This window comes from Pholis gunnellus (genome assembly GCF_910591455.1).
Source record: "Pholis gunnellus genome assembly, chromosome: 2".
NCBI classification, from domain to species: domain Eukaryota; kingdom Metazoa; phylum Chordata; class Actinopteri; order Perciformes; family Pholidae; genus Pholis; species Pholis gunnellus.
The window spans coordinates 12,315,069-12,335,929 of record NC_136536.1 but is presented as its reverse complement, the minus strand read 5'-3'; the positions used below and the strand labels follow the sequence as shown (position 1 = coordinate 12,335,929).

At 40.7% G+C, this 20,861-nt stretch overlaps 1 protein-coding gene across 3 annotated transcripts; it reads right to left on the bottom strand.

The window, feature by feature from the left end:
• Positions 1-1,249: 1,249 nt before the first annotated feature.
• On the bottom strand, positions 1,250-15,316 carry tead3a (TEA domain family member 3 a). 3 transcript variants are annotated; one of them, XM_079173210.1, is made up of 14 exons: positions 15,145-15,316; positions 10,838-11,080; positions 6,589-6,653; positions 6,325-6,387; positions 6,154-6,216; positions 5,057-5,068; positions 4,531-4,641; positions 4,377-4,420; positions 4,215-4,276; positions 3,992-4,125; positions 3,731-3,901; positions 3,052-3,192; positions 2,780-2,932; positions 1,250-2,681 (listed from the first exon to the last, which is right to left on the bottom strand). In XM_079173210.1, exons 2-14 carry the CDS (start codon positions 10,842-10,844, stop codon positions 2,568-2,570), a joined length of 1,140 nt encoding a protein of 379 aa, XP_079029336.1. In that variant the 5' UTR covers positions 10,845-11,080; positions 15,145-15,316; the 3' UTR covers positions 1,250-2,567. The 3 variants fall into 3 exon arrangements, with proteins under 3 accessions (XP_079029336.1, XP_079029337.1, XP_079029338.1); XM_079173211.1 differs by lacking the exon at positions 6,154-6,216; XM_079173212.1 differs by lacking the exons at positions 5,057-5,068; positions 6,154-6,216.
• Between the last annotated feature and the right edge of the window lie 5,545 nt (positions 15,317-20,861).

The window sequence follows — 20,861 nt, the reverse complement described above, 5'->3', positions numbered from 1 at the left end:
TGCACTGCTCCAGACTCTGAAGTCATTGAACAACTGAACAGCTTTTCAATTGAGGCGACAGCACCATCTAGCGGGTCAGATGAGAATTGCAACCCATCTGACGTGATACTTTTAAGTGTACGTCAGTGAGAGTAATTCATCTGAGATGACTAAAGTGACTAAAACTGTCCAAGCGGCTAAAACATCAGAAAAAAAACGAGTCTCAATTCTGAAGACCGAAAGTGGGCAAACGCCTTAGATATAGATATAGGTATACGTAATTTCACAGCAGACATTGTGACTTATGGTAAATAAAAAAAGAAACGCGTGCAGCTAAATGGACGTGAGCAATCGTTCATTTTCTTTTTTACACCTGTGCCTTTTCTACTGGGACATTTCAAAATGTCTTCTGTGTTAAATGTCCATTAGGACTAGGGCTGGATAGCGGCGCCTTAACGATACCTACGTCTTGATAAGAGACAACACATTCACAAATACACCAATTGCATAATACTGAACCGGTTACAAAAGCTTTGCCTGAATAAAAGTTAGGATTTATTTCAAAATGTCTTATTTCCTTTCTCTGCTACTAAGAATATGAACAAACATTCAAAAGCAACTTTTATTACTTGACAGTTTGATACTTGAGTCTATGACGGATATGTAATTTGACCTAACTAGGGTATGAACAGTTAAACATGATATTTAGATGTTTTACGGATGATTTCCTCTCACGTGCTGCCACGTTTTACTATGAAGACTTGATTCTGCAAACACCATGTGGTTTTATTGGTACAGCATGAAGGCACAGATATAATTCAGTGAGCTGACTGGACCAAAAAAACGGGGGGGATGGGTCACAGCCAACCAGAGTACACTGATGGGATAAAAATAAACAGATCAAAGTTTTGGCTGACCACACAGTGAATATGTTTGTTTTTTTAACCAGTTGGCTTTTACTTTCATGATAATAGTTAAAAGATAATCCTGCCAGGAGAGGGCGTAATACAGTCAATTAACATTTACTATATAAAAAATGCTGGTAGCAATGTGTACCAGAAACAAACACACATTACATAGACCAAAACAGAAAAAAAGCAAGTGTAAGCTGGATAATTTGTTAGTGTTATCAGACAAAAATCTACCCCAGTGCACTGTGGGTAACCTTAGCGTGGTCTGTACCATACATCATTTTGCATACACCAAAAAAAGATACAACCAAAACACCCATCATTTCTGATGTTTAGAGTAACACTTCTAGCTGTGCTGGTAAAATACAAAAAAAAAAAGATAGTTCATCTTTACAAAAACAAGTCTATTTACCTTGTTTTGGCTTATAAACAGTACCATTACAAGTGTAGTGTACACGTCCTATACATCAGTGCTCCTCAGGTTAAGGCTTAATGAACCAAAGCACATTCTTATCCCAACTCACGCGGAGGTAGAAATACTGCAGCGAACCAACGCAGTTAGACTAAAACAGTATTGTGTAAATGAACAGTAAAAGATCATTATTTCATTCAAAATGCTGAACTTAAAATCTGAAACTGGCTGGGAACTATTTTGTTTTCCAAAAAAAAACAAGTGAGTCAAAATGAAAAACACCTCTTTGACATCGGAACAAACGATCTTCCCCTCCACACACTGTACCACTGGAAACCTTTGAACAGCAAATACACCTAAAAGCATGGCCCTCTTTACACTTTGACAATATGTTTCAAATATAAATACGACTTTTACGTCTTCACGTGTAGTGAATTGCATTGTGGGAAGAGGCACACTCTTTCCCACCATTTCTGTAATATGATCCTAACAGTTTTGATTAAACCAACTGGAGTATAAGGATTCTCCACACTGAGCAGTGACAGAGGACACGGCTCAATCAATTCCTACCGTACAGAGATAGTACAAACTGTAGAAGACATAGGCATTGTGAAAGAGTTACATTAACACTGATTAAATGATTTCATTGACAACCTATATTCAAACTTGTCTCACATCAGTCACACCTACGATGTAAATGCATATGCTCGGAAAACTCCCCGGAGAAGAGAATATCCATTTTTAGTGCACCGCAGCTAGATTGTCATTGTATATACTGTATATGACGGAAGAATAAAACATATTAAACTTGATTAAATGTAGTTTGGCTCTTTCGCTGGTTTCTTTTTCATCATAATGCTTGTCAGTGAATAAAAAACGTATTAAAAATAAAACTCTTACGCCCACAATGGCATTGAGAGGTGAGCAAAATCAGTTTCACCGGGTGATTATGTAATTATTCAGGCATTCGCCTGAATAATTACATTGAACATTACAAAACGTACTGATTTTGGTCAAAATCTATAAAAATGAATTTCAAATTTAGTGTTTAAGTCATGGGATGTTAGGAAATGTGTGCATAGATTGCTGCGATACACATAAAAAAAGAAAGAAAGGTGTGACTACAGTGTGACTGTTGGTCTGTTAAAACTAGTGTGTGTTTAGAGTAGAGGAGTGTTGATTCTCTGTGTTTGAGCTGGAAATAGTGTTTATGCTGTACGTATCAAAAAGTCCGTGGAGAGTCTCTGCATGCACGCCACGTGCTGCTAGTCATTAACTAGTCGATAAACATGGTACTGTGCACCGTGTTCACTGGTGGACACTTCGAACACGAAGGCGATGCACAGCAGAGTCTCCTGAGTTTCTCTGTTGGACACCACCTGGCAAGAGAAAGAGGGGAAAAGAGGATTTAATGACAAAGCGTACGAACAAACACCAGGGCCAGTGTTCCAGATGGAGGATGTAATGATGCACACACCTGTAGGATGGTGAAGTTCTCCAGTACACTGTTCATCATGTACTTCTCTGGCAGGTGTTTGAGCTTGTGGATGAAGTTGATCATATATTCACACATGGGCGAACGATTGATGCGGAACACATACTTTCCCCCTTCCATGTGTGCATATTCTGTCTGAATGGGAGGAATCCACACATACACGTCACATTTTAACCGCATGATTATGGCGGGTATGAGATTCTTTATTCGCACTTTAAAAAAAAGAAAAAAGAAGATGATGTTCGCTTTCTCACCTCAACCTTCTCGACCACCTGTTTGCCAAAGGAGCAGACCTTCGTTGAGACACTGATGGTGATGTTTTCTGTACCGCTGTACTGGCTGCTCACACCGTAGAACACACCGGCGCCCTCCTCGATGTCGCTGCTCAGGTCAGCCTGGAACAAGCACAAAAACGGATGGACAGAGAGTGAGTGTGGAAAGAGAGGGAAAATCAGAAGTAGCCATTATCAAAAACAAATCTAGTCCAGCACATATCTGGGTCAGGAAGGAAATATGTCCGCCATTTGTTTTTCTGGCGAGGAACACTCAATGTAAACATACATTTTGTTTTGTTTACAAGAAAACTCTGCAGGGCACCTCTGAGTAAAATACCACTGAAGAAGTCGTTTCCTGTGTAACTAACCGGCTGCAGCGACACATTGGCTTTGCTTCCCCCGTGTGGCGTAGCAGGTTATAACCTGAGATTGCGTAATGTATAACCCCAAGTTAAACCAACTATCTAATGCAATGACTGTTATACAATCTAATGTAAAGAACTAAAATGTATGTTAGTGTCAAAGTTATACAAGTTATACTCTTGGCGTCTTGTGATCATTTATAAATCAATGTATTTCTGTCCTGCAGCCTGCTTTGCGACATTCTCGGTAACTAAAAATGATCTTAACAGGCAGAAAACTGGTTTTCTGTACTGACCCAGAACTTGACGAGGAAGAACGCGTTGTGCGGCCCTTTTTCATACAGCTCCTTCAGGCCTCCTTTCTTCTCAGAGAACTTGTCGTAAATCTGCCTCACATCTATGGACTCCAATACGGGGTCACTGTAGCCAGGGTTTGATGGGCCAATGAGTACGAAAAGGTGTTTATACTGTAAGGGGGGGAAAGGAGATGTGATAATAGAGAAGAGACACAGTTTTGGCAAATTCATACATAGATCGTTGTGTCTGGATGTCTGTACCGTCTCCCTGTCTCTCTGGATCTCCATAAAAGCAGAGTACTCCAGGAGCCGTAGTTTTGCTGAGGCGATGGTTCTGTCTTGCCATACGGGAGCTGCTATAGCTACAGGTCGTGGGGGAGGCAGGGGCTCATAGCCTGTGAAACATTGAAACCAGAAAAGAACAATTAACATACCAATAATCGTTGCCATTTACTCAAATCAGTGAGTTTGTGTACACACTTACTGATAGGTGCAGGGACAGGGGCTGGTAGTGTAGTGTATGGTGGCTGTGCAAAGGGCTTGATGCTGCAAAAAGGAAGAGTACGAACCCAAAAATGAGCAACTGCACCAGCAAAAGCCTAAGACTTAGTCCAATTTTGAAAAACCAAAGTAATCTGCCACTTACTCCTGAGAATGTCCAGGCTGTCCTGGCATGGGGCCGGGCCAAAACTGAACAACGGGAAAGAAAGGAAATGGGACAGATAGTGTTACTCAGAGTTTCACCCAGAAGGTGGAAAAGAACAGATGCGTGTCTGCATGTATGCATTTGTTTTTCTCACTCTGACTGGTGGTGGGAACGGAGTCTGGGGTTTCATTACGCTAGCAGACACAATCTGAGCTGACGAGAGGTTGGCTACTGTCTGCAATGCCTTGTCTTTGGATACCTGGTCCTGAAAGAGAAAGAAAAAGTAATACGCAATGAAATCTTACCAAAAAACCCCCAGTAAAATATAGGTTGACGTTCCAAAGTCAGCAAGCCTTCAAGGCCAGTTTAGACAGAAAGCCAGCCAACATATTATAGAGTACTTGAGCATGATGCAGTAACTATGAGGGAAGACAGGACAGGGTGCAAAGCAGATAACAGGGGGATGCCAAAGCAGGAGGCGCACCAAGCTAGCAGGCTAGGAGAGCTAACTGGACCATCACCAGTATTTAACTAAAGCCACTAAAAACAAGAGAGTAATGAGCAGGCTTTTTTTGGGGTTTGGCAGTAGAACTGCGTTGTAGACTAGCAGTTATGTGATGCCAACCAAAAAAAGCACAAAGCCTGAAGCAGAAGATTGTAGTTGTATAATCAAAACTTACCAAGTTCATGGCCTATGGCAAAGAAGACACGTTATTAATTAACTTCAGTACATTCAAAATAACAGCAGGTCACAGAATCACTATTAGGTGAAGAGGGAAAACCCCTTCTTCAGTACACACAACTCTTTGAAATGACTACACCTCTGACCTACCTTGTTAAGCATGCTCACAGTAAGCTCCAAACAATATGTATCTTACATTGACAGGACAAGCTACATCCTACACATCTGTGCTGACGTTTATGCCAGGAAATATACTGGACAAGTTCTCCAAATGTGTATTAAGAGTGCGGCAGGTTAAATGCATTTGGTGCAAAAAATGATGTCACAGAGTTTATTACAGTGAATGGTAAAACCACAAGAGAACCGCTTAAACGGAAAAGATATAAAGACTGGGGAAAATGTCTGAGAGTGAGAACGTGGAGATCAGAAATGATTTGAGAGAGAAATCTGAAAATTTGTAATAAGTGCACGTAGATGTACGTATGTCTGTGTGTATGTAAGCATTTATGTCTACAGCCATGCACATGCTTAGGTCATCTAATAGAAGAATCTAATATAATGATCTGTCCATAGCCACAAGCCTCTTGATCTAAGTAACCTGCTCCACATTAAGGGCATGCACTATAACAAAAACCTCTTCTCCACAAATTAGGATACACTGACGCCTTCAAGAAATCTCTCTTTTGCACTGAGCAACGCCAGACGACGTCAAACACTGACAGAAAATATAACAAGTTAGCAAAGCCTGAGCCTGCCACGTTCCCACAAACACTATCTCACAGCCCTAATGACGGTGTTACAAATCATGCACCTAACTCTTTGTAAGCTGGATTTATACTTCAAGTTGTTCCAGTGGTCCTGCCTTAGATACTTCTATAAGAACCCCCTCATCACCACTACACTAAATGCCTTGTCATGCTTTATCATTTAAACTTTCCTTCCCTCGTACAGTAAGTAGGACCTCAGCAGAGAAGCATAAATCTGCCATAAGCTCGGACAAAGGCTTCTGTGCTGATTTCATGTTTACGTTGGGTTGGATTTGGGTCACATGCAGAGCGAAGCAGCTAGCACGATAAAGTCAGTGAGCATGTGTACCTTGAGCTTAGACTGAATCTCACGAGACTTTCTCTTGACCAAGACTTGCAGGTGACTAGAGACCTGACGAAAGACAGGACGAAGGACAGAGGATGGGAGGAAAAAGGAAAGGAAAAAGAAGAGGGGATGTGACTACAGAGGGAAGGGAGAGTTGATGCAGTGGGCACCCACCTTGATGCTGGTCTGGTATTCTCGTACCCTCTTACGTGCCAGAACCTGAATGTGACTAGACACCTACGGAAGCAGGGTGACCCCCATGAAAAAAAGCACACATTCACAGGGTGATTTTGCCATTTGAATTAGCCATGGTCCATTAATTATCAATTTAAAAAGGTGAATGGGTAATTTACAACAAAATAAACACATGAGAAGATGTGCACGGTGCAAATCCTAAATGAAAACACACGTGTGGTCCTAAACAGCAGCTGTGCATACCTGCTTGCGTGTGCGCGTCTTCCCTGTTCGTAGCTTGATATAGCGAGCTATCAGCTCGTTTCGACCTAAAATTGAGAAAGTAAGAGAATACAATCAGAGCGGAGCACTTCAAACACAGACACATTTTCTGTCATCATGGCATCTTGGTTACACACACACACAATACAATAACGTGTTTGATATCAGAAAGTAAGACACGGATGGAGTTGGTAGAACTCAAGAGAAAAAAACATGGCTGCCACTCAAATAAAGGTCTAACAGTCTAACTCGGTAGCATCATTTTGCTCCTACGTTGTGCCATGTAGCTTTTGTCTGTGGTATGTTCACAAAATAGGCCTCCATGTTTTTAATTACACCACGCTAACCGCTGGTGCAACCGATCTCATTTGTTCCCTGAAACAAAGATGAGCCTATAAGAGGTAATGACAACATCAATCTTAGCATGAAGCAAGCGTAGATGAACATCCCATTTGAAATGAAGAAATAACATAAAAGTTTAATGCAAATGCACTTTCAGTGAGAGATGGTGAGGCTACTTGTGTAGTTAACGGGCTTCAAAAATGTGGTGAACACAGAGTGCACGATCAGCCCTTTCTTTATCTGCCTCCCCCGGCTCCAACCCACACCCGATGATCTGCTCGTCCCTAAAAGTAACCGGTGAGCAACTCGCTATTCTCCCTGCTGTAGACTTAGAGAGGCTAAAGGAAACCAAACGAAGCCGTACAGACCGCTTCCCCAGCTTTGTTCTTTTCGTCGCACCAACATCCTCGACATCACCATCCTCCTTTCTGGGAAGTGGTGCGATGCTGTAGGTACTTAGGTCACATCAGGCTGAGTCACATCAGCTCTGGAGTAACCAGAACACACAATTCCCCAAAATCAACAGACGGGCCTGACTCAGACCAGGCAGCCTGCTCCAATTCCCAAAACAGGACGTGTGCGCTTTCCTGCAGCCTACCAACACTCCACATAAGGCCAAAGAAGGTTTCATCAGAAGTCACACGTTCCACTTGTTTCGTGTGCGTTTACACCTTGACACGAAAACAGAAGTCACATTGGGAGATCAGTTAGGAAACAAAAAGTCTTCAACTTGGAGATTTATCTCTCCGATCCAACCTTTCCATCCCGATACAGACACCATTCTTTTATTCTTACATGTAATAAATGTACATCAAATCTACTGAATTGTTATCTATTATTAGAATAATAAACCAGACACCAGCAACTTGGTCTACAAAATTCACAGGAATTACAATTCAAACCTAAAACCCTTTTAATGCAGCAACAAATTGGTCAAAACTTAAACAGGAATTAAAATCAGTGCCGGCCCGATATCGGTATATCCCTAAATAAATCAATTTTTTTCAACGTTTTTCTTGATGAAATTAGAAATGAGATTTTCATCAAAAAGGGAGATGAAAAGAGATAATTAACCAAGAATAACTAGCTAACTAACTTTATTTGGACATTATTTCAATGGGTCTACACAATTAAAGATAGGAGAGAATGACCCAACGTGAGTGAATCCATCTATAAATGGGTTCCGGCCCCAAAGACATTCAAGCACATCCCAAAGCTGATCGGAGTCAGAAAGCCCTGGGCTCTGCTCACCAGGGCCTATATTTATCAAACTACTAGAAGTACAAACGTTTACTCCCATCAGAAACTTAACAATGAAAGACATTTATCACATTTTTTTGACTGTAACATTTGAGAGAGAGACATGTTGTAAACGTCATTGGTCGTGATGAATAATTAATTAGCTGTGGAAATATGAATAATTCAGAATGGCTTTTAGATTGTTTCCATTACAACAAATTTCCGGTTATTTAATCTCCATTTTGTATATCTATATATTCTAAATTAATTAATTGCTACTGAAGATATTAAGGATTTAACATAAAAATATTATAAATACAGTCAAATGTGAGCATTTGAACAAAAAGGCAGATGTTACTCTCTCTTTGCTGCAAGTAGCAACACGTTGCTGGATAAATGCGTCTCATGCTTCACACTCTGGTTAGAAACTCTTTAAAACCAAATTGTCTCTCTTAAAAGTTCATTCTTAGTTTGATAAATGTGGACTCTAAAACATATTGTGCTATTGGGCACATCACCAACATGATGCTGTAATATCATCATTCAAACGAGCACCCTCTGTTTTTATCTGCGTCACCCTGTGAGTGCAATCCACTGAGACAGTGATCCGTGTGCTGATCATCCTAATTTGGGAATACATGCTTGACACCAGAATCCAGGGTGACATCATGGCAGCTACAGATCACTGAGAGCACGGAGACTGGGGCTCAAATACGACTGGCCTAGTTTAGCAGAAGGAGGTATTACCTGTAAATAAACTGATGTTTTTTGTATTTTATTATAAAATTTCACAAATTTATGCAAATATTTAAAACTTAAATGGGGGAATCAAAGTTGTCACAGTTGTTATTAATAGGCAGTGACTTGCAAATGAGACCAGAGGGTTAATGAGAGCGCGGGGATTATGTTCAATCTCAATGTAGCTGTCCGACGTGTGAATGCGTGCACCGGTGGGACTCTCTTTGTTTACTTAGATGGAAGTGGGGGGCGGTCAACACAGCGAGCCCGCACTTCCACAAGAGGAGGAAACGCTGCGGACACGTTGAAACAAACCTTCCCTTTCACACAAATGCATGACACAGGCTGCTGCAGGCCGCATGACAACACTAAAGTCAAAAAAAGCTAAGAATGTTCTAATATAAACTGTCAAATACGTCAAAGCTGTAGTCGCAGGCAGCATCCTGAACAGATACTAATGAGTCCTAAAGCAATTAGTGACCAGAGGAATGAGAGATCAAGCACCGTCTTCATATTCTTACCCGAACCTGACCTGAAATCTCAACCTGCTCTAACCTTTGATCCAGTCAGTGCTGGATGCCCTTTGACCTCAAGCTAAACAGCCATCTCCCAAAATACCTGCAGGCAGATCACCCGAGCAAAACCAAAGAGGACAAGAATGATCAATCAGCCTCTGGGTTTACAGTTCTTCACAGGGGACATTGCCTTTTGAGTGACAAAGTTGAAGTTTCATATAATTCTATAAACCTGAAGGCTGTTAGAGAGTGTGTGCAGTTCATTCATTCATTTTGGCCGTTCTACTTTATGGTCGTGGTGTAACGGACTGTAGTTGATCCGTGATCTGTGCCGATCCCCCCCGCGGTTCGGCACACCTGTGAACCACGGATTAATCTCACTTTATCATCAAAATGTGAAATTAAGTTTTACTGGCGATTGTTTTCGGCCAATATTCAGTAAAACATATGTGACGGGGAGATTGACATTGATGCTTTGTAGTGGACGGTCCCTTATAATGCTCCACTGATCAACACATCTGTGTTTTTCTGTGAGAGCTTGTAACTTTGGCAGCACCGGAGCAAACATACAGAGGTTCCACTCAGTTAAATTAGGACGCGTTAATGCTCCATTCAGTAAAAAATGAAATCTTGCAAAATGTAGTTTTTGGTGAGAAACTTGAATAATTACAGTTGTTTGAAGATTTCATTACCCGTTTAACTTACTAATGAGTACTAATGCCAAGAATTATTTTAAACAATAAAAATACAATCTTTTATTTTCTAATCGTTCGAATTGTGTGTTGTTATGCAAATAACAACTATAGATGACAATAACAAAGAAAAACATTTGGAATTTTTGACAGTTTACACTTCCGGGCAACTGAAACATTTTTTGGGACGTTGGTGAAAAGAATATATTCTGGAGCCTTTTCTACGAGCTGCTATAACAAAACGATCTGAATGAGCTGAAAGGGCTCGTCTGCGATCGGTAATTTGTATCGACAGAAGAAGAAAAAACGTGATCTCTGAAAGTTATGTTATCTCTTTTTTTTTTGTGCTGACTTCACTAAACATATACACAAAGTTCATACAAGTAGAATTGTAAACTGTTATCCAAACCAATTACTTAGATGTGAAAGAAAAAGTGAAACATTACAAACAAAAAAATCTCAATTTAAAATCGACCATTGTATCGCAGTTCTACTTCCCAGTTTAAAATCCACTGCACAGTGGATGTAAACAATGTTTTGTTTGCATTGGTACGGGCCCTAACATGCTGTGGATTGGAAGCATCATTCCCTAACGATACTGCTGCTAAGGTTGATACATATTGTGATTTTAAAGTCATCCAGACATCACCATCAACATGGATCTGACGGCTGGCTGGCTGATCACCATTACGTTAGGTTCCTCACCATACATCTTCCCCTCGTCAGAGAGTATGATCTTCCTCCTGCCGCAGGGAGGGTAGATGGCCAGAGCTTCGTGAAAGCTCTGCTCGATGTCTGGACTCCACACTCCCTCGGGGTCGCCGTCCAACGCGCGGTCCGCCCCGTCTGCCGCTCCTTCTCCATCGCCGCCGTCCTCCTGCGCCCCGTCAGGGCTGCCACGGCAACTCCACTCCGACGCAATGATGCCGGCTCCTGACCACAACACACCTAAAAACACACAGGACAGGAGGGTTTTTAAAAGATTTCACATCTTCTGTCAGACTTTCTGTTGTCACATGGCATGCAGTTTACAGTGACAATAGCGGCAGATGTATTACTAGTTTTTAAAACAATGGCTCTTGGATATCACAGAAAAGCAGCCTTCATACTTATTCTGCGAATGTTGATTTTGACGGCTGAAAAGGACAACTGTGGCTGGCAGACTTCAGCTGTAACTAGTTGCCTAATTAAGCTAGCCACCATCATAGAGATGGATGGGTTCAAATGTTTAAGTTGGCGTGTGATTTATTCGCACACATTATTCACGTTTGATCTTAAAAGACCGTCAGTATGTTATTTTGTTGTTTTATAAACCTGTCTTGCTGATTGATTTGTTAAAAGTAAAACTAGTTTGGTGAACACTTTTCTTCCACATTAAAAAAGCATTACACCAAAATATATGTACCACAATGTGAGAGCAGAGAGCCGAATTTGTTGTTATAGCTGATGAATTTAGAAAAAAGGCATCGCAATCAGCACGGTCTGAAGAAATGAATGCAGCCGTCTTCTGGTTTTCAAAACAAAGCTCAGCTTGAAATCATCTTCAGCCACACACAACCCCTAAAGCCTGTGAACAAGAAATAATGAACAAAATACATTGTTGTAGTTAAATTTGTTTGTACCTTCAAACCACCAAAGATCCAGCTATTCGTGGTGCTGAACAATTTAAATGTTCTTACCTTCAAACTATTCATAAACAAGAGAATATAACTGAGTCTTAATGGGGATGAACTGATACCGGACACATACCGACTCAAATAGCTGGATCGGGTATCGGTGAGAATGGGGACAATCTATTAACTTCAATTCTATGTCTATACAAGTTTTGATCAATTAGTTGCTGCAATAAAAAAAAAGGTTGACAATTGAATTGTAAGTCTTGTACATTTTGAAGATTTCTTTAACAAGTTACTGGTAAATAATGATAAATGTATATCTTTTGTTTTACAAAGTTAAGAAAGCAATGTTTAAGTCAAGCCTGAGGTTACCTTCCACATAAAAGAATGAGCCACGTCCCTTCCACACAGTGAAGCATACAGATTATTACTTAATACAGCACTTGGTATCAGCCGATACCCAAAGCCCAGGTACAGATTTCAGTATCGAGACTAAAAAACTCAGATCTGTGCATCCATAGTTCTTAATTTGTGCATTGCTCGCTAAGATTAATTAAACCCTGCGAGTTTTAAATGAGTCTCATCGACAGGCGGATCAAGAAATCAACTTTATCCAACCGAACACACTGCGACAGACAGATGGGACCCGGATTAACCATGCGGTCGCCAAGAACCGCGACAGATTTTCTGGACTCCAAATATCTCCACACTTCACCAACAGTGAGAGATCAGATTCATCTGAAGTTGTTTACCGCCTCCATACACAGGGTGTATTAATAGCCCTGGCATCCGGGGGTTAAAGACCTGACAAGCAAAATGGCAAAACATTAAGAGTTTGTAAATTTACAAAGACGCTGGCCACGGTCAACGAAGACTCCGCCAGTCGGTCGAGCTATTACGGTTATACAAGTTAGTGATGGCAAGACCAGATCGACATTTTCCTTTCGCTACAAAACCTAGACAACACTACTTTAAAAAAGGCAGTTATTGAGCCATATGAACTTCCCAGACGCCTGCAACTTAAGGCCGCATGAGGAAATTACACATTCTTCTGTTATTGTTGAAGATGCTCCAAGTCTCCTCAAACACATGCACACATATGCAACATGAATGCCACTTGGTGTAATGTTTTCCAGAGTGTGTCTAGCATGGCCCCTGCCACAGAAGAACCACAGAGGATCAATGTGGTTGCAGGAGCTTCCCCTGCTGTGGTGGGCTTATTGGACTCTCTGCACAGGGCATTCACCGTTTGAATCACCGCCGACGGGAGTGAAGCAGCATTGTGGTATTCATGGGGACATGGACGTTTAGGGTACAATTCACAATGCAACAGAGGTTCCCTACCTGTGGGTGATTAATCTGAGAGGTCACAAGATGATTAAATGATTTTAATATTTTCAGACTTCGAACATATCTTTGCCATTTTGTTCTTGTGAAATCCTTTGTATTTTCACCTACTCGGGCCTACAAAGGCTTTCAAATGAAAGATGGAGAGAGAAACATCGCAGGTAACTACTCAAAGCTCACCCTGCGTTCCAGACAACTCAGAACTCGAAAATTGCCAACTGCTTACGAGAAAAAGTACAATGGAACACCACTTAAAAGCAAAGCAGAAAATGTTTGACTTTAGAGTGTAACATTTATTTAATTCTCTTCCGATTTCTCAATATAAGTCTATGGAAAAACGTCCTTTGTGCCCAATTGCATTCCAAGGTTACCTCATATTGTTTTTCCTTGTTTGGTTAATATGCAAGGTGGCTGCACTGCTTGGAATTTAACTGCATGTACGCTAGCCAAAAATTCATCAGCTTGTCACAGTCAGACATGATTTGGTTTGGGTCGTGCACCTGGAAAGCTTACAGGTGCAAATAGAAATGGGAAACGTCGAGCTCCAACGTTGACTAGAGTGCAGCATTTGGCCATAACCTGTGGTGATTGGTCATAGGGGGTCACTGCTAAATGGGATAACATACGGCACATTTCTTTGTCTCCAAGTGGCATATCGACACAAAAAGGGGAATATAGATTGGGTTGTGCAACATTAAATACACCCGAATTTGCTGTATTAACAACGATTTATGGTCATTTCAATACGTTGTCACCCTAATGACAATGTAAGCTCTGTTTGTGGCAATGAAAAGGCCACTTCAATACTTTAATAAAGTCGGAGCAAACCTGTACACAGATATATAAATGATTTGAGGAAATAAGGTCAAAACATGTATAAGTGTATTGATAGCTTGGCCAGGGAGTGCATGTAACAGGACTGACTGTATGGAAACGTTACTTTGGTCTAACATTGCAACTGGGGCATCACAGCAACAGCTTGCCAGAGTCGTGGTGATGCAAAGTTAGGCCATTATGCACTGAAGGCATATGTGGCCCTGTCAGTTTCAATATAGCTCTCCCAGTGGCCAAAAGGTCAGATGTTTGGTGCAGAGAAGCCAGAGCATTGAGCTAAATAAAGCTATGAGCTCAGCTAACATTGACAAGAGACATGCACACTATGGCCTGTCTTCTGCTCCAATAGGAACGGTGACTTTATGATTAACCGAGCTAGATCTCATCACAGTACTTTCAGATTAACATGGCCACCTCAGCTGACTACTACTACTACTACTACAACTACTACAACAACAACAACAGGCTCCTGTAGGTTCAAGACAGCAAATCAATCAGACTTTAAGCACTTCGTACGAGTCTAAAGATCAAATCTTACAGCAATTGAATAACTCAGTCAGGATAATGTGTGTGCTGGAGACGAACAAAGGTGTTTTTTCTCTTCCTCCTCTGTCTCCTGCTGAACCCGTAAGACCAGTCTCACACGTTGGTGACACTTTTATAATAACACGAAAGGAATTCTTTCTGTTAGCATGTAACGTTAAGGCTAGCTATGAGGGGGGGGGGGGGGGAGAAACGAAATCACACTCAACGGTTGGAAGCCGTGTAGCCAACTGTGAGTTGGCAAAATCTTCCCTTTGATCCAAAAGAGTGGAAAAAAAACTCGGCCTAGCTGTTGTTAAAACACCGTAAACCACTTTAAAGTACAATAGGCGGTGTTGTTTTCTACACTTCAGTGGGCATTTTACAGGCAAGCCACTGATAGCTGGCGTGCTAGTTGGTTAGCTTGCGAGCTAATAATACCTCAACAAACTCCAAACTAAGTCCAAGAAGACGCCTGAAAAGTCACCGCGAACACACAACAACGAGAGGCTGGGTGAATTAAACGGGAACTCACTGCTAAAACACAGGAGCCTCTGATTCAGCGAAGCGGCAGCGGGGAAAATGCGAAATATGTCAAATATCCCAAAACTTCCAAGCACACACGAAGCGAAGCAGCTGCCGCAGCAGGAAAGTTTGAGCACACAACAAAGAACTATCTGAGAGCGCACTCACCTCACTATGGCTTTCCTGCCCTCGTTGTTACAGGCACACGCTCTTCCCCGTACGGAGTCGTTTCTAAAGCAGTTTTGCTTTGTGTATCGCGAGTATTTCCTCGGTACAAATAACCGTGTTTGACAGAAAAAAAAGGCGGAATGCCAAGTATGAGTTTGGTATGGAATCAACGCGCGGAGGAAAACGCACAGAGGCGTGGCGTCGAAACACGCGCACACGCAAAAGTTTTGGGTGTCCCAACGCAAACTCCTCCCATGACACCGGACTCCTGGTGGAAGAGGGAAAAGGGGGGATAGGGAAGGATGGTAGTGTTGAGTGTAGGTCACTTTGATGATTTCAACCCTAATATTGCTTTGACTACATATTTGCACTGATAGTGGAGAAGTATTATACTACAAGTTTAATAAACAACAACAATGCTGCTTCACTATGTGGGCCTGAGAGCTACACGCGCATGTGTCAACAGGTTTGTGCTAATACAATTTTGCTTTATTACCTAATCTCGAGGTCACCTTCCTAGATTATTGGGTTTAATCAAATTACCATGCAGCAAATCTTGCCTATGAAAATAATTCCCAGTAAAATCACATATTCCATAAAGCGATTTATATTACAGTCAACACAGATTTATTCGCACATTAATTAAAACAGTCGTGCTTCCTTTCTTCATAGAACCAATATCAGTCCATGGACCCTACACAGCTGTACATTTATTAATATTTTTTTTGGTATATATTAAAAAATATATATATATATATATATATATATATATATATATATATATATATATATATATATATATATATGTATATATCACTTGGTGACATGAGGCTCACTGATCTTCAACGAACTATTTTTCTTGTGTGTCTATTATTCAGGTATTTATTCAAATATATTCTGTACCAATTATATATTTACTTTCGTAACACAAGAAGACGATTGTAAATACCCTCTGATGTCACATTACATATTGTGAAACTATACACTTCATGACGTGCTGGGATACTGGGGGGGCTGACAAAGCTGCTCAGGGATCTAGATAGGCTTGGGTTAATGCGCTGGTTAATGATTTACATCGCCTACAGTATTATTCTCCTATACTGGGCAAGGTAAGAGTAATTAGAGGACATGCAGCCATGTAACAGTGATTCTATTGTAAAAGGAGATGTAATGGGCTCTGGATGAAATGTCACGAGACTGACAAAGAGACTTAAACACTATTACTCTCAACTGCTGACAGTAAGCTCCTGTTTAATGGTACAGATTAAATTAAATGCTGATATCTGAGCAGGAGTTACACCTGTTTCCAACAGTTGGAGTCGGATCAGAAGTGGTCAGTGAGGTTTAAAGCTGAACTCCCAACCTCATCCCGATATATTTAAGGCTTGCTTTCGCTATCTGCACCTACATGAAATTGCATTTGTCACCCACTTGATGTGTCATTGGAATGATGTTATCCCTGAATATGGCCACTGGGGGGCAGTATTACCATAGTCATGAGTATATTACTGTATCAGGGGACTAGCAGGCCATACATAGTACTGATTGATGAAAAAGTAAATTACATTGACAACAAATAAGGAAGCTATCTTTTTTGGTAAATGTTTTATTTGGGTTCATCATTGTGAATTTATGCCAGAAAATAAAGAGCCATTTCATCGTTTAGTTGGGTCAAGATGAATGACAAAGGGTTAAATTATAAAAACATTTATTTGGAACAAGCAAAAGTGATCAAGGTAAGTATGCTGATAATGATGACGGACGGGCTGCAGGGCCTCAGACTGAAGTAGAGAGACAGTAGATGACAGATTGCCTAACATCAGGTGGATTTCCTTCATGTACAAACATGTCTACACAGGCCTTGGCAGGGTTGTCTCCCTTCCCCAGTGAGGTCTGAGGCACCAGTGGAGATCAGGTAGTTATTTTTCTTTCTTTCCAAGTTTCTAGAGAGAGAGAAAAAGAAAAGGAGGAAAAAAAGGGATTTCAAAATTCAAAATCTGTCAGAAATAAAAGCCACAACGCATCTTGGAATTGGCATGCATTTTAAAGATGTCGACTCTGTTTAAATATAGAAAGTGTATGGGAAGTAAGCCTCTCTCTGTCTCTCTCCTTTATCCTTTAATACTTTCCACCTCTGTCTCACTCACTCAGGGACCGGCTGCAGGGCAGACTCTTCAGGATTATTCATTTCACAGAGTCCACAGAGTGGTTAGGCTGCTCTTCATTATGGAAACAAAGACATTCAATGGTCATTCCAACGCTCCATCCCTTCAATTCTTTTTTCTCTTTCCCACTTCCGGGTTGTTGTCGTCACCGTTGCCCGACATTATAGTTATACTTGCCACTTTGATCATTTAGCAACAACAATCTAATACAATTGAATCATGATGAGTCCAAGGCCCTGAACACACACACACACGCACACACACACACACACACACACACACACACACACACACACACACACACACACACACACACACACACACACACACACATATACACAAACACAAACACAACTGCAATAATATGACATGATATCTAATCTTAACCCAGTTCCTCCTGATAATTTACTAAAACGTACGTTTTTTTTTTCTTTTCCACCCGAACATTTGCTTGATTTGTCTTCTATGTCTTATTTATGACCGTATGGGTTACTGTGTTCTTCTCTTGACTTTTCTGTAATAGATCATGTTTAAAATAAAATAAAGAGCCTTGTTACAGTATGTGAACTAATTCCATAAATCACACATAAATACACAGTGGAGAAGTACAGACTGATCTCAAAGTAGATAAATTCACACACGAGAGGGAATTAGGAGGAATAATAATAAACAAAAAACAGCATCTGCAAAAAAAATTGGGATGATTCCTCAAGGATTGCCTTTACGGCTCACAGAATGCATTTACACAAGTATTCCACTAGATGGGGCGCCTCATCTAACTAGAGTGAAACCTGCTCCAAATGTTAGTTTATAACAAGAGTCAGTGACAGTGGAATAATCTATCCTGTATTATTCTAAGGGCAGATGTTCTGTTACATAGATAAACTGTTTAGGTTTTAATCTGACTATTACTGTCATCTGTTAGTGAACAAAGTGTTGCATTCATGTACCAAGCCCCCCCCCCCCAAAAAAAAGAGAGAAAGAAATCATAGCAACTATCAAAGAAGACACATTTATTGTGCTCAGTTTAATACCTGCTACAATTATCAATCTTCAAGTTGGCTGCCACTCTAGTGCCACCAGAGATGTCCCACTGTGATTACTATTGGCTACTGTTTGGACCAATGAGCCAATCAGAGCTAAGCAAAAACTGCATCAAGCCACCTGTTAGACAGATACTGGATACACTTGTACCTACTGATGATCTAAATTAAAACGTAAAAGAGTCATAGTCTGTGGCCTATATGGATTCCGTTATCATGTACATAGTAAATTAGTATATAACGCTAAATAAATTCTGAAAATGTATATTATGTAGATATTCCTCCTCTCTAAATTATGCATGTGGTTTGCTCTGTGCAGCATTGTTTTGTCCGACCAGCTCGCAAAGCCTCTTCAGCCAGGTAAGCAGCAGTTTAGCTCTAATTTATGATTTTCTAAAGTTTATTTAGCTTGGGTTGTTGTTTTGAAGTTATGCATTTTCAAGAGTCTTGACTTTTTTTCCCCCAGTTGGTAAACACTTCTTCAAATCGGACAAGCTAGTAGCTTTTAGCTTGTAACGTTAGCTTGTAACGTTAGCATCCACATCATTTCAGAAGACATTCTGTTGGTCAGGACTCTACAATCATTCAATGAGCTGTTTCTATTTAATCAAGTCAATTTTATTTATACAGTCCAATATCAACATTTTTCCTCAAGGGGCATTTATTCGCCAGCATTTGGATCATTTGTGCGAAATATAATAATTCGGTTACTCTAAACCACACTAAATACATGTTATGGGGCCTCTAAAAACCTGACGTCACACTTTATGATCGCATTAACGTTTCTTGATCCACGACAGATATAAGAGCTCATTTTTAATTAAAATAACTTCTTTATTAAATGCTTCAAACAATAACTAAACAACCCGTCATTGCAGGCAGGACAAGTGCGTTTGTGCAACTCTTTATTTCCCCCATAATGAGTTTACTTCAGATTATTATTCTGTGTTTATTCAGTTAATCAATAACTTGATACACGTATATTTCTATGGATATATTTTCAATTCAAATAAATAAATAATAATAATTTCCATAATTATTGTACCACCAAAAATGTGTTTATGTATGCCTTTACAATATTTTAGCTCATAAACTAATATGTGGACATATTAGCTGACTGCCTATAGCCAAATAATAATCTTTAGGAAACATAATAGGAAAAAAAGGTGTACAATTTGGAAGAGCTGTGGAAACAGATTGCCCATTATTTTAAGGTTAGCCTCATGGAAGAGTGAGAAACAGTGAAATAACAAATACATTTATTATTCATTTTCTCAAAATGTAATGCTTTAATCAGTCCTGTAATTACAGAGTATTATAAGCAAATACAAACTATAGTTTAGAGTAATTCATTAAATGATTAGGCTACTTTTTCTGATAAACTACCTTGACTTTACAATATTAAAACCCCTGTGCACGAGGTTGAGCTAAGTAAATCAGTAACAAAGTTCATGAGTGTATCCGTGTACTTATGCAGTGAAACAGAGAGGCCAGTTCGCTTTATCTTTTTAAATAATGTAAATATTTAGTTTCAAATCTTCCCAGTGCATGTGTAAATCTGTCTGTACTGAGCTGCTTGTGTTATTGATACCAGGAGAGATAACAAAGTGAGTGTGTCCCTGTGTGAACTGGGCGTGAGCACCAAAACACACTGTTATCAGACTCAGCTGTCACGTTCAGTTAAAGGCAGACTAAACACACAACTGTGGCACAGCCGTTCAAAAACTCTGCTCAAAGTCTCAAGCTGTGATTAGCTTACATGAGACCCACTGTGCAATGCTTCACTGTTGCTTATTATAAATACTGAAAACAAGTCACAAACGTCTCTCTTCCTGTATGAAATAGAAATGGTCGCTGTGCATTCAGAGTACATCTGCCGCTGCAGTACTGTCTAGCTGTGACTATATTTGTCCTCCCCTCCTTCTCCCTCTTGCAAGGGGACAGGAGAGTCAAGAGTTGGACGATTGCCAAAAGAGGCCGGCCCCGCCATGCAGCTGAAACTTTTTACAAGCCAAGCAGGAAGAGACACGGCGAGCGATCGAAGAAAGAAAAGGAGCAAAAGAAAAAGTGAGAGACATCTGAGCTCCTTTCTCTCCTTCTCTCTGTTTCTCCCCTCTCTGTGTCTGTCTGTCTCTCCCTTTTTTTTTGTTCCTTGTTAAAGCCATACTGTATTTGCCCGCCTTCATTGGCAGGGGGTAAGTGTAGGGCTGGAGGACAGGACGGGAGGCGGGGGGGGTGGGGGTGGGGGTGGGGGGGGGCCTTTGGGTTCAGAGAGTTCAGCTGAGGAGAGAAATAAATGCATAAGCAACAAAGGAGACGTGACGTCAGGTTGAGGGGCTGTCCAACCTGCTGGCTGAATCTGAGCCTCCATGGAGGAACCGGATTGTTCGCACCATATGTGTGTGTGCGCCTGTGTACAGTATGAATGTGTGTGTGTGTCTGTGTCCATTGTCGTGTCTTCGAGCAAAGACTCATGTGGAGTTTAAGCAGAGAAGCTGGACTATAGTGG

Coding starts and splice junctions, on each gene's coding strand:
- tead3a (XM_079173210.1), bottom strand. Junction 6,388..6,588: donor AGACGCGCACACGCAAGCAG/GTATGCACAGCT, acceptor CTGCTTCCGTAG/GTGTCTAGTCACATTCAGGT. Junction 4,421..4,530: donor CGTTCCCACCACCAGTCAGA/GTGAGAAAAACA, acceptor CCCGTTGTTCAG/TTTTGGCCCGGCCCCATGCC.